General features: G+C 55.8%; 1 protein-coding gene across 10 annotated transcripts in view; it reads left to right on the forward strand.

Annotated features, from left to right (window-relative positions):
• Nucleotides 1-12,048, forward strand: part of LOC115615496 (protocadherin gamma-A4-like) — a 149,782-nt gene that overhangs the window by 75,688 nt on the left and 62,046 nt on the right. The window contains exon 1 of one of the 10 annotated variants that reach the window (XM_032920256.1): nt 2,117-4,991. The exons of 7 other annotated variants lie outside the window; for them this stretch is intronic. In XM_032920256.1, coding sequence (XP_032776147.1) covers nt 2,568-4,991 — 2,424 coding nt within the window. In that variant the 5' untranslated portion in view covers nt 2,117-2,567. Of the gene's footprint in view, nt 1-2,116; nt 4,992-8,983; nt 11,569-12,048 lie in introns of those variants that run through there. 2 more of the 10 variants (XM_032920251.1, XM_032920259.1) reach the window with 2 other exon arrangements.

Genomic DNA, 12,048 nt, shown 5'->3' on the forward strand with positions numbered 1-12,048 from the left:
CTTGCCGGTCTCTGTTCCCAAGAACGACCGAAATAATCATGTGCCGTCGCTTTTTTTTAGCAGCAGGCACTGGGAAGGGGCACTTGCCGTTTCACCAGCCTTCACACGTGTAGTCTTTGTAGGGAGGTTCTTGTTGTTAACTGGCTCTTAACGACTTAGTTTTGTCCAGGCATTATTTGTCGGAGTTGTTAGTGCAACTATTTATCATTTTTTCTTCCCGCTTTTTCTACCGTTCCTCATTTGTCCTTTCCTAGGGGGCTTAAGTCACATTCTGTCTTTGATAGCCTATTTTTCTTTACCCCCTTTTCAATAAGAGCTGTACGTTGTTTAATGTGAAGTTTTCTTTCTGCCTGAATTTTTCTTTTTTTTTGTTTTTTTTTTTTCTTGTAATCAACATGGGGAGGGAGTGCGTTTGCATCGCTGCCTGCTGCTGAGTTACTCTAGAAAGGCAGCTCCTAGTCCTAGGAAGTAGCGTCAGCCTGTTATGAAAGATTCCCAAGTGGTGGTGGGAGAAATTGGACAAATGCAGTGTGATCTAGAGCAGCCTCCGGAGTGCAGGATAAAAGTAACAAAGATCAGAGGAAGGGCCGACCCTGAGGAGGACTCTTTTTGAGAGGGGATCTTTAACGATGCCTTGCGCTATCACTCGGGGTTTGGGAAATTAACGTGGCTGATGGTGTTCCGGTCTGATACAGTTCTGATACTCTGAAAGGCTGAGGGAAAAGTAATTCAAGCACAACGACTGCAAAAATCTGTACAATTGGTGGGAGAGTTTGTGCCTGCGGAGTGATGGATTAGGGCTTGTTATACACGAAATAGCTAAACAGAGAAGAACTTACTCTAAAGACTAAGAAGCTGGTGTTGTCTGAAGTGTTATATGTCAGTAATGGTGCAGGTGGATCCACACAGTGCAGAATGAGATCCACTAACTCTACACAACGGGGTCGAGGAAATGGGGTTGACGCTTGGTATTGGAGACTTTTCCCTACTAATAACTTTTTACCGAAACGATGGACTTGGACATGCTTAATGTTGTTTTCCAAAGGAAAAGCGCATGTGGTTCCATGAATGGAGCAATTAGAGATTGTCCCTTCCCAGTGAACATTGCCATCTTCCTCCGTATCCCCGCTTGTCTTTTGGAGAAGGCTGCTGCAGAAATGGCAGCATTAATGGCAAGGATAAGTTCTGTCTGGGCGTGATTTTTCTGAGATCTTCATGCGGTTACCGCACATCTCTTTTCCTTGGGTGCAGCTGTAGAGTGGGATCTCAAAAATAACAACAAAACCACCCAAAACTCTTTTTTATTTCGGAGCCTATCCTCTTTTGCTATCCCCGTTTCCCTGAAAGAGGTACTTGGACTGAAGAGTTCTGTTGTCTGTCACTCATTGCAGTAGTGGTTCCGTTTACCTATTTTACCCTCTAACCATCCTGAGAACACATCTAACCGGAGAAAGAGGTACGTAAAAGGACAGCAATTAGGCACTCGTATAAAGCACATTTCAAAGTGGTCCGCGTAGTTCAGGGTTTGCAGCTGTAATTGTCTCCTGTCCTGTGGTGTTTTCTTGAAGAGGTGTCCTACCAACACGAAGATTCGAGGATTAGCTGGAAAGTTTATTAACAAGTTACAATACTTTACATCAGTATTCCAGAACTATCGAATTACTTGAATAAATTATAACCCTCTTAATTTTATATGGCATATTAAAAGGGGAAGTTACTCTTTAAAGTCCTTCAACTTCGTTTTTCCAGTTGGGCAAAAAAGCGTTCTTAAGAAAAATGTAGGAAGACCTATAAAGCCTGTCACAATAGCAAGGGCAGATGTAGCAGCTCTGTTTTTTTCTCTACTCGAACAGGTAAATGTCTCATCTCCGGCAAGGCTTTAGGTGCAGTGAAGTTTAAGCTTGTTAATTGTGAAGTGAGGTATTTCAAGAAAAATTCCTGCCGCCTGGGTTAATGATCTGAAACGTGGTTTTCCGGAGGGTTGAGAAGGGTGTGTCTGATAACCGCATTTGGGATCTTAGAGCCAGTTTTCTTTTGCTCAGTCATTCAAGTACGAAGGATAAAAACCATAGTGTTGGAGACTATTTTTCTGGAAGGACGGAAAAAGACTATTTTTCAAGTATTTTACTTTACATATACTGCGATCGCCACTTCATTTGTCCCGGGCGGTGGGAAAAAACGGCCTACGATTCACGGAAAAGCTCGACAGGAGCCGGACAGGCAGCGCTCGGAAGCGCCCGGTGCCTGCAGTGCCGAGAGGAGGCTGCGGGCGCCGCTGTAGACCGAGGAGGAGCAAGAGGAAGGCCAGAGCGCTGCCGGCAGCCCCGCCCGCTGCGGCTCGGATCGCTCGCTCGCTCGGTGGCTGTCTCGGCGGCCGGGCGGTCTGCGAGCGTCCCCGGGGTGCGGAGCCGTGGTGCAGCTAGGCGGAGTACGCTGCGGCAGCGGCCAGGAGTGGCGATACTGGCCGGGAGACGGCGCAGCAGACGGAGGAGGTAAAGGAGTCGGAACAGGGATCGGCGTCCAGGAGCTGTCTGCGACGGTTCGGGGTCGGCGGTGCCGCGGCGAAAATGGGCCCAGCGGGAAGGCGCTGGGGCCGAAGGGAGCGAGCGCTGCTGTGGGGTGTCCTGATGGCGGCGTGGGACGCGGCGTGGGGGCAGCTGCGCTACTCGGTTCCTGAGGAGCTGCCCCAGGGCTCGTTCGTGGGTGATGTGGCAAAGGACCTGGGGCTGGAGCTGCCGGCGCTCCGCGACCGCGGCGTCCGAGTCGTCTCCGAAGGTAGGACGCAGTATTTCGCCCTGCACGGGAAGACGGGCCGTTTGGTGATGGCGGAGAGGATAGACAGGGAGCAGCTGTGCCGGCTGGTGGAGAAATGTGTGCTGCGCTGTGAGGTGATAGTGGAGGAGGAAATGAAGTTTTATGAAATCGAAGTGGAAATCACGGACGTGAATGACAATGCGCCCAGCTTCGAGGAGGCAGAAACGGAACTGAGAATGAGCGAGATGACAGTCCCTGGGTCGCGGTTTCCCTTGGCAAAGGCTCACGACCCGGACTCGGGCCCGAATTCCCTGCAGCGCTACGAGCTGAGCGGCGACGAGCACTTCTCGCTGGCCGTGCAGGCGGGCCCCGGCGGGGATCAGCGTCCCGAGCTGGTGCTGGCGAAGGCGCTGGACCGCGAGGAGGCGGCGTTTCACGAGCTGGTGCTGAGGGCGAGCGACGGCGGAGAGCCTGCGCGGACGGGCACGGCGCGGATCCGCGTGGCCGTGCTGGACGCCAATGACAACGCGCCCGTGTTCAGCCAGGCGGAGTACACGGTGCGTGTGGCGGAGGATATACCCGTGGGCCACGTCCTTGTCACCCTCACGGCTGTCGACGCCGACGAGGGTCTGAACGGACACGTGAAATACTCGTTAAAGAAAACCAAGGACACGGCATCCCAGACCTTTCAGCTGGATACTGACACGGGTCAGATCATGCTGGTACGGAGCCTGGACTTTGAGAAAGACGATTCCTACGAACTGGAGGCGCATGCATGGGATGGAGGAGAGCTTTTCGACACGGCACTTGTTGCTATCACTGTGACAGACGTCAATGACAATGTCCCTGAGATTTCGGTGCGATCGCTGTTGACAGAGATCTCGGAGGACGCGCCGCCGGGGACGGTGGTGGCCCTACTGCACGTCCACGACCGGGACTCGGGGGCGAACGGCCAGGTGCGGTGCTCGCTGGACGGGGACGTTCCGTTTTCGCTTCGGAGGTCTCAGGGCAGCTACTACAGAGTGATGACGGTGGGGAAGTTGGACCGCGAGAAGGTGTCGGAGTACAACGTGACGGTGCGGGCGGCGGACGGCGGGTCGCCGGCGCTGGAGAGCAGCGCGGTGCTGGCGCTGCGGGTGCTGGACGTGAACGACAACGCGCCGGTGTTCGCGGAGGCGCGCTACAGCGCCCGCCTGGCCGAGAACAACGCGGCGGGCGCGCTGGTGCTGACGGTGCGGGCGTGGGACGCGGACTGGGGGCAGAACGCGCGCGTGCGGTACCGGCTGTCGGAGGGGCGGGTGCGGGACGCGCCGCTCTCGTCGTACGTGTCGGTGCAGGCGGAGACGGGCGCGCTGTACGCGCTGCGCTCCTTCGACTACGAGGAGGTGCGCGAGGTGCGGCTGTGGGTGCGGGCGGAGGACGGCGGCGCGCCGGCGCTGAGCAGCAACGTGTCGGTGCGGCTGGAGATCGTGGACGAGAACGACAACGCGCCGCAGGTGCTGTACCCTCCGGCGGCAGCGCCGTCGTCCGCGGCGGGCGCGGGCTGGGCGGGCGTGGAGCTGGCGCCGCGCTCGGCGGAGCCCGGGGCGCTGGTGGCCAAGGTGGTGGCGGTGGACGCGGACGCGGGGCAGAACGCGTGGCTGTCGTACGAGCTGGCCAAGGCGACGGAGCCGGGGCTGTTCCGCGTGGGGCTGCACAGCGGCGAGGTGCGCACGGCGCGCTTCCCGCTGGCCCGCGACGCGGCGCGGCAGAGCCTGGTGGTGGTGGTGAAGGACCACGGGCGGCCGGCGCTGTCGGCCACGGCCACGCTGACGGTGGTGCTGGCCGAGAGCGTGGCCGAGCTGCTCTCGGAGCTGGGCAGCGCGGCGGCGGCGGCGCCGGGCGAGCCGGCCGGCAGCCTCACGCGCTGGCTGGTGCTGGCCGTGGCGGCCGTGTCCTGCCTCTTCCTCGCCTTCCTGCTGCTGCTGCTGGCGCTGCGCCTGCGGCGCTGGCGCCGCTCGCAGCTGCTGGCGGCGGCGGGCAGCGCCGCCTTGCGCGGCGTCCCGGCCTCGCACTTCGTGGGCATCGACGGCGTCCGCGCCTTCCTGCACTCCTACTCGCACGAGGTGTCGCTCACGGCCGACTCGCGCAAGAGCCAGCTCCGCTTGTCGGCCGGCATCTGCTGCGACACCCTCCCGGCCCGGCCGCCGCCCGACGAGCCCGCGCCGCTGCTCGGGGAGGACTCATCTGCTCCCCCGGTGAGTTCCTCCCAGGAGGTTTTCTTTGCGCCGCTTCCTTCCCGGTGTTGCTTTTCTGCCCTTTGTCTGACGGGTTCTGTGTTCGTCGCGGGCAGCTGTGTGGACGAGGAAGGCAAAGCCTGGCTTCGCCCCGCGCTGGGTGCTGGTGCTTCTTGTTTCCGTTAGGGGGATGTGGAGTGTTTGCTCAGGTTCCCAGAGGGTGGCGAGGCGGGGGGAGCGGGGCTGTTGCCAGCAGGAATTACGTTGGGGCTGCGATTTTCTTGTTTTGGCACGTCTTCATTGTGTTCCACGCTGTTAAGGGACCCAGTCTCCTCTGTAGGTCTGTGCCTAGTGTTCCTTTAAACCTTTATGTTTCTTTTCTGAAGTGGTATGAGCAGACAATGTGTCTTCATCTTGTTAGAGATGTAAAGAGATGTGCCCAACCATAGTATCCTCCATTGTGAGTTTCGTCTTCTCATAGAATTTTTGCCAAAAGACATGTTATTCCTGTTGTATGGGAGCCCTGGGCAGTTCTTCATGTGTGTTTGCAGATTGTCGTGACAGTTTAATTATGAGAAATGCCTTAGCGGGATCTTAGAGAGAAGTCCACTGGTTATTCATTCCCTGAATTGCTCTAGAAACCATTAGCAGGAACATAATGTTATGATCATTTTGATTTCGAATGTGTTACTTTTTTTGCTGATTGTGCTCATGTGAACCTGGGGCATTGCTCCCATAGTATGTGGAAATTAGTTCTTTTATATCTTTCTGCATGTCCTATATGTCCCTTTCATGTTTAGAGCTGTAAAGATGTGTGTTTTAGATCAGACCTGTTACTGCTGCATTCCTGTCTGGTACATGGTTTTTATGTTTACTGCTGTAATGAGACTTTCATAGACATGTTTTTTTAAATGTCATTTGAAGAAATGCTATTGCATTTCTCACATAGAGATAGCAAGAAGTCAAATATTATCCATGGTAAGGAGACATTCTTTGTGCAAGTTCTTTCGGTGGAGTCTGTCTGCAATTGATGAAAATCAATGACAACAATGCAAGCTGAGAAGGGTTTGAGGAGAGTCTCAATGCTGCTATGTGTGTGGTTGTAGTGGTGGAGACATGTGTTGTGTTGATTCCCAGGGTTTATCACTGGCTTACAGAAAATGATTCTGAAGGTGTCATATTTTTGAATATTAGCTTGCTTGTACGCCAGCTGTCCATGCTGTGGGTTCATCAGTTTGATTTCCTGTTCCATAATCAGTGACTGAGCATAGAGGTATGCTTTATGTTAAGCTTTAAGAGTCGTGTATTTTCCAAGTTGCCCATGTGCTAAGGAAGGACGATCATGTCTTTGAGCTGATACTTCCCTGACTGGGTCTTTATCAGAGTTGCATATCGCTTATGCAATTGAGACTACTTCATATTGCTTCCAAGTGGTGTGATGGGCAGAGAAATCTCTTTGCATGTGTCCGTGTTGCAATCCATGGTCTCACTAAGGAGGAGCTGCATGTGCAGCTTTTCATTCAGTGGAGTCTGTCTGCAAATGTAGCTTTCCTGTTGTGTAACTTTAGTCATAATGAGAAATTCTGTCCACAGACAGGGCAGGTGTAAAGGTTTGTTGTGGTATAATTTGAAATGTCTATAAGATGTAAAGATGGTGTAAAGAATCAATTCGTCCTGGTTGTTTGATGAGGTCTACAGTTGTGGTTCATGCTTTTACCTCTTTTTTTATTGACGAAAGAAATTGACTAGAGGGAATGTGGCTATGGTCTGCTTTGTGAGCTCCTGTTGTCTTTTTACCAACTAGGTCTCCCTTTTGCATACCTATTACCAAGGACATACTCTGAAATGTTAAGCTATGAAGCCTTCACTTCTGCAGGTTCCTCATACTTGCCTTGTTTATTGTCTGTGTCTAATGGTGGGCCTCACTGTGGCTGCTAACCCTTAAAACATTAAAAGATCTCTTACACTTGTTGGACTCGGGCAGTAGTTTCCATCCATAACCTGAAGGTGATCAGCTGCCAAAACCAAGACTTTGATATAGTGGTTTCCCTGAGATGTCATGGAATGACATGCTCCTTAACTTGTGGCAGACATATGGCCAAAATGCTGGATATTTTCCATGGTATGAATAAAGTCTGTAAATGCAGAGCAAGGAGGGTGAGAGGCTGGCTTGGAATCAGGAAAATAGATGTGTCAACAGAGCTTTCCTTGGGCAGTAGTTTCATTTCCTACCTGTTGCCAAGGCCTGTGCCATATTTTTTGTGGCTTTTCTTTCCCTGTCAGGAAAGACAAAGGCAGTAGAGTGTTTGCACCATAAATCAACATGTAGAAGGATGAGGCAAGGGTGGAACGGCTTATAAATCTTGTGGGAAACCTTCTTTATCCAAGTTGTATCTCCCTGTAACATTACAGTGTAGAGTTCCTCCACAGCTTCCTTTCAGGCCATTGTTTCTCTGAAAGTCGTGGTTCTTCTTCCCCATTTTGGACAGTGCATTTGCATTTGACACTGTGTGTGTTGTGTTGCAGCGAATACTTACTACAACCATCTAAGACAGAATTGTAGGTGTGAGAAGAATGAAGCAGAAGCTAGAAGAGAATCTGTTGTATTGTTGAATACTGAGCTGGAAAAAGAGGACCATGACAAGGCCTTTACTCTTACTGCTTGATGTTTTTGAGGGATGATCAGGCCACAGAGTAGAAAACAATTGCTGGGAGCTGGTGACTATTAAACTGAACCCGCTACTGTGTAGTGCAGAAGACTTTAGGCCCACAAAGCAGCTTGAGGTAGGAATGACTTCCAGGTGCTCTCAGGGATGAATCTCAGTGCCTGCAGTGAGGAGCAAGACAACTTCCAGGTAAGTTTCTCTGGCAACACTTTCTCTTCTAGTGCTTCCTTGCCTTGCTTGTCTGATTTATGGGATTGCAACTCTACATGATGGAGTCAGGAAAATGTGATTGACACTAGATGCTTGAGATTTTTCCTTCCTATTAATTTTTCCTGAAACAATGGACTCTCACCTTGGTGACCGATGAACAAGAGTTTGTTGGTTAATGCTGTTTTGGTGTTGGACTCCATGAATGGAGAAGTGACAGATTGTTCCGTCCTAATGAATGTTCCTCCTCTCAGCCTCGTGCCATCATGCCTTTAGTTGAAGGGCTGCTGTAGAAATGGCAGCAGTAGTGGGGTGGCTCAATTTTCTCTGAGCTTGATTTCCATGTTGTCTTTATGCAGTTATTACTCAATTTGTCTTCCATCCTGGGTGGCCATTCCCTCTTTAGCATTCCTCATCTGTCTTTTCTACAGCTGTGTAGAATGGGATCTGAAAAAAGCCTTTTAAAACATTTTTGGTTTTTGAGAATAGCATGCCACACAGCTGAAACTATTGCCAAGAGCTGATGACTTTCTTTTCTAATGCTTCCTTCCCTGGCTTATGTGATTTATGGTTTTGGTTTTCTCTTCTTGATTTCCTCAGTTCACAGGTTTAGTTGTAATTATCAGCATAGCTTCGTTTAGCACTCTGACTCATGTTAGCGCAGAGTGACATTGCAAAGCAGCCAAGGTTTCCAGTAGAAGTACACGCGCAGGGTGTCCCCATAACATGTTGGCTACTCAGTTGGAGACATAGGGGTTTGACAAGTCGACCGTTACATGGTCTTAATTCAAGTCCACTACTTTTAGGCCTGACTTCTCCATCAGTGTTAATCCTCACTCTAAATCAGTATCAAACCTGTGCAATTCAGAGTAAAAAGACATTCACCCTGACAGAGTGTAATACTACTTTAAAAGGCTTTTGTAGAAACAGAAATCCTTTGTCGGTGGGTGACTGCCGTTGCTGCCATAATCACGGGCGCAGCCTCTCATCCTCTGACGCCCGTGAGCGAAGCCATCACCCCGCTGCGGTGGCGTCGCGGCGCCTCCGGGTGCCGCTGTTGGCCGACGCGAAGCGGCGCTGAAGCCGCAGCCGCCGCAGCGTCCTGCCCCCGCAGGCTGCTCGCTCGCCCGGCGCCGGCCAGAGCGGCAACGGCACGGGCAGCAGAGGCCAGAGGCGGCGCGGGGAGCAGCTGCATCCGAGCCGGCGCCGAGCTCGCTGCCCTCCGGCAGCCCCTGCGCTCGCTGCGGAGAGGGGCTGGAAGCGAGGGAAGGCAGCGGCAGGAGGGAGGAGATCGGCGAGCACTGCCGAGAATGGCGGGCAGGCAGAGACAGATGCGGCGGCCAGGGGCCGGGCGAGTGCTGCTGCCCGCTTTGCTGCTGTGCTGGTGCTGCCGGGCGGCGCCGGAGCGGCTCCGCTACGCCATCCCCGAGGAGCTGGGCAGAGGCTCGCTGGTGGGGCCGCTGGCGCGGGACCTGGGGCTGAGCCCGGCGGAGCTGCCGGCACGCAAGCTGCGGCTGAGCGCCGAGAAGCAGTACTTTACCGTGAGTGGGGAGAACGGGAACCTGCACGTGAGCGAGAGGCTGGACCGGGAGGAGATGTGCGGCGAGTCGGCGTCCTGCTCCGTCAGCTTCGAGGCGCTGGTGCAGAACCCGCTTAACGTTTTCCGCGTCGACGTGGCTATCCAGGACGTGAACGACAACGCGCCGCGGTTTCCGCAGGACAGTTTCCAGCTGGAGATCAACGAGTTCACTTCTCCCGGCGCCCGTTTTCCCTTGGTCATGGCGGAAGATGCAGACGTGGGGAGTAACTCGCTGCAAGGCTACGAGCTGGAGGCCAACGGGTACTTCGTGGTGGAGGTGAAGGAGAGCAAGGACGGCCGCAAGTTCGCGGAGCTGGTGCTGCGCCGGGCGCTGGACCGGGAGCGAGAGCAGAGCCTGCGGCTGGTGCTGACGGCGGTGGACGGCGGAGACCCGCCCCGGAGCGGCACCGCCCAGCTCTGCATCAACGTCACAGACGCCAACGACAACGCCCCCGTGTTCGCGCAGGAGCGGTACCGCGTGAGCCTGCGGGAGGACGCGGTACCGGGCTCGACGGTGCTGAACGTGTCCGCCTCTGACGCCGACGCCGGCAGCAACGCCCGCATCACCTACGGATTCTGGAAAATGCCGGCCAAGGTGCTTCAGAATTTCGTGATGGATGCGGAGAGCGGGAGGATCACACTGCATGAGGCGCTGGACTTCGAGGACACGCGTGGCTACACACTGCTGGTTGAAGCGAGGGACGGGGGCGGCCTGGTAGCGCACTGCGAGGTGGAGGTGGAGGTGCTGGACGTGAACGACAACGCTCCCGAAATCACGGTGCTGTCGGTATCGAGCCCGGTGCCCGAGGACGCGCCGGCCGGCACGGTGGTGGCCCTGGTGAACGTGAAGGACTCGGACTCCGGGGAGAACGGTCAGGTGTGGTGCGAGCTGTCGGGCGAGGCGCCGCTGTCGCTGGTGGCGTCGTCGGGCGGCTCGTACAAAGTGGTGACGGCGAGCTTGCTGGACCGGGAGCAGGCGTCGGAGCACCGGGTGACGGTGGTGGCGAGGGACCGGGGCAGCCCGGCGCTGTCGAGCAGCACGGCGCTGGTGCTGGAGGTGTCGGACGTGAACGACAACGCGCCGGTGTTCGAGGAGGCCGCCTACAGCGCGTACGTGGCGGAGAACAACGCGGCGGGTGCTCCGGTGCTTCGCGTGAGCGCGCGTGACGCGGACGCAGGCGCCAACGGTCGCGTGAGCTACTCGTTGGCGGGCGGCAGCGCGGGCGCGGCGCCGTACGTGTCTGTGGAGGCGCAGAGCGGCGCGGTGTACGCGCAGCGCTCCTTCGACTACGAGCAGTGCCGCGAGTTCGCCGTGGTGGTGCGGGCGCAAGACGGCGGGGCACCGGTGCGGAGCTCGACGGCGACGGTGCGCGTCTTCGTGCTGGACCGTAACGACAACGCGCCGCGGGTGCTGTGGCCGGCGGCGGTCTCCGGAGCGGAACCGGCCGCGTCCCCGTTCGAGGTGGTGCCGCGTTCGGCCGAGGCCGGATACCTGGTGGCCAAGGTGGTGGCGGTGGACGCAGACGCGGGGCGCAACGCGTGGCTGTCGTACGAGCTGGTGCAGGCGCCGGAGCCGGCGCTGTTCCGCGTGGGGCTGCACAGCGGCGAGGTGCGCACGGCGCGGGCCGTGTCGGAGAGGGACGCGGCGAAGCAGCGGCTCGTGGCCGTGGTGACGGACCACGGGCAGCCGGCGCTGTCGGCCACGGCCACTCTGCACGTGGTGCTGGCCGAGAGCTTGCAGGAGGCGCTGCCGGAGCTGAGCGAGCGGGCGGGCGCCGAGTCGGCGGTGGAGCTGCAGTTCTCCCTCGTGCTGGCGCTGGCGCTCCTGTCCGCGCTCTTCTTGCTGAGCGTGGCGCTGGCCGTGCTGGCAAGGGGCCGCCGTGCCGCGCCGCCCGCCGTGCTGCGCTGCCTGGGCGCTCAGCGCTTCTCTGGGGCGGGCGCCGCCTTCCCGGCCGACTTCTGCGAGGGCACCTTGCCCTACTCCTACAACCTGTGCGTGGCGCCGGTTCGCGCTGTCGCCGAGGCCTCTTGGCCGCCTCCGCCGGTGCCCATCCTGCCCGCGGAGGAGCTTCTTGACGAGGAGCCCTGCGGGAATCGCATCCCGAGCAGTGCTGAAGAGCCGCCCGCGGAGCCCGACGTACCGCAGGTCTGTAAGCCCGCGTTTAGTTCCTTATCTCTAAGCCTTTCCGAACCGGTGCTAGCCACCCTAGTCTGTTGCTCTTCGTTGCTCTGCTGTATCGGGTGTCGTGCTGGTCTCTGTTTCCGGGAACGAAAGAAATAATATTGTCCCTAGGCTGTTTTGGCAGCAGGCACTGCGAATTGGTATTTGCCACGTCACCAGCTATCAGATGTGTAGGCTCCGTGGTGAGCCCTTGCCATTCAAGTCGTGTGATGTAGCTCTTAGGTATAATGTGCTCTGTTGGCGATGCTGGATGTTAAGAAAGCAAAACGCTTTCTTCCTTTTCCATTCATAGAAGGAAATTAGTGATGATCCTTTTTTGGTTCATTGCACATTGAATTTCAGCTAAGTTTCTTCTACCATGTAGTATATGTTAGTTATGATTAACAGGGACTCTTTATGTGCCGAAAGAGTTCTTGGACCTTTCTGAATCTCCCTGCTTTTTCT

This window comes from Strigops habroptila, chromosome 12 (genome assembly GCF_004027225.2).
Source record: "Strigops habroptila isolate Jane chromosome 12, bStrHab1.2.pri, whole genome shotgun sequence".
In the NCBI taxonomy this organism is placed as follows: Eukaryota; Metazoa; Chordata; class Aves; order Psittaciformes; family Psittacidae; genus Strigops; species Strigops habroptila.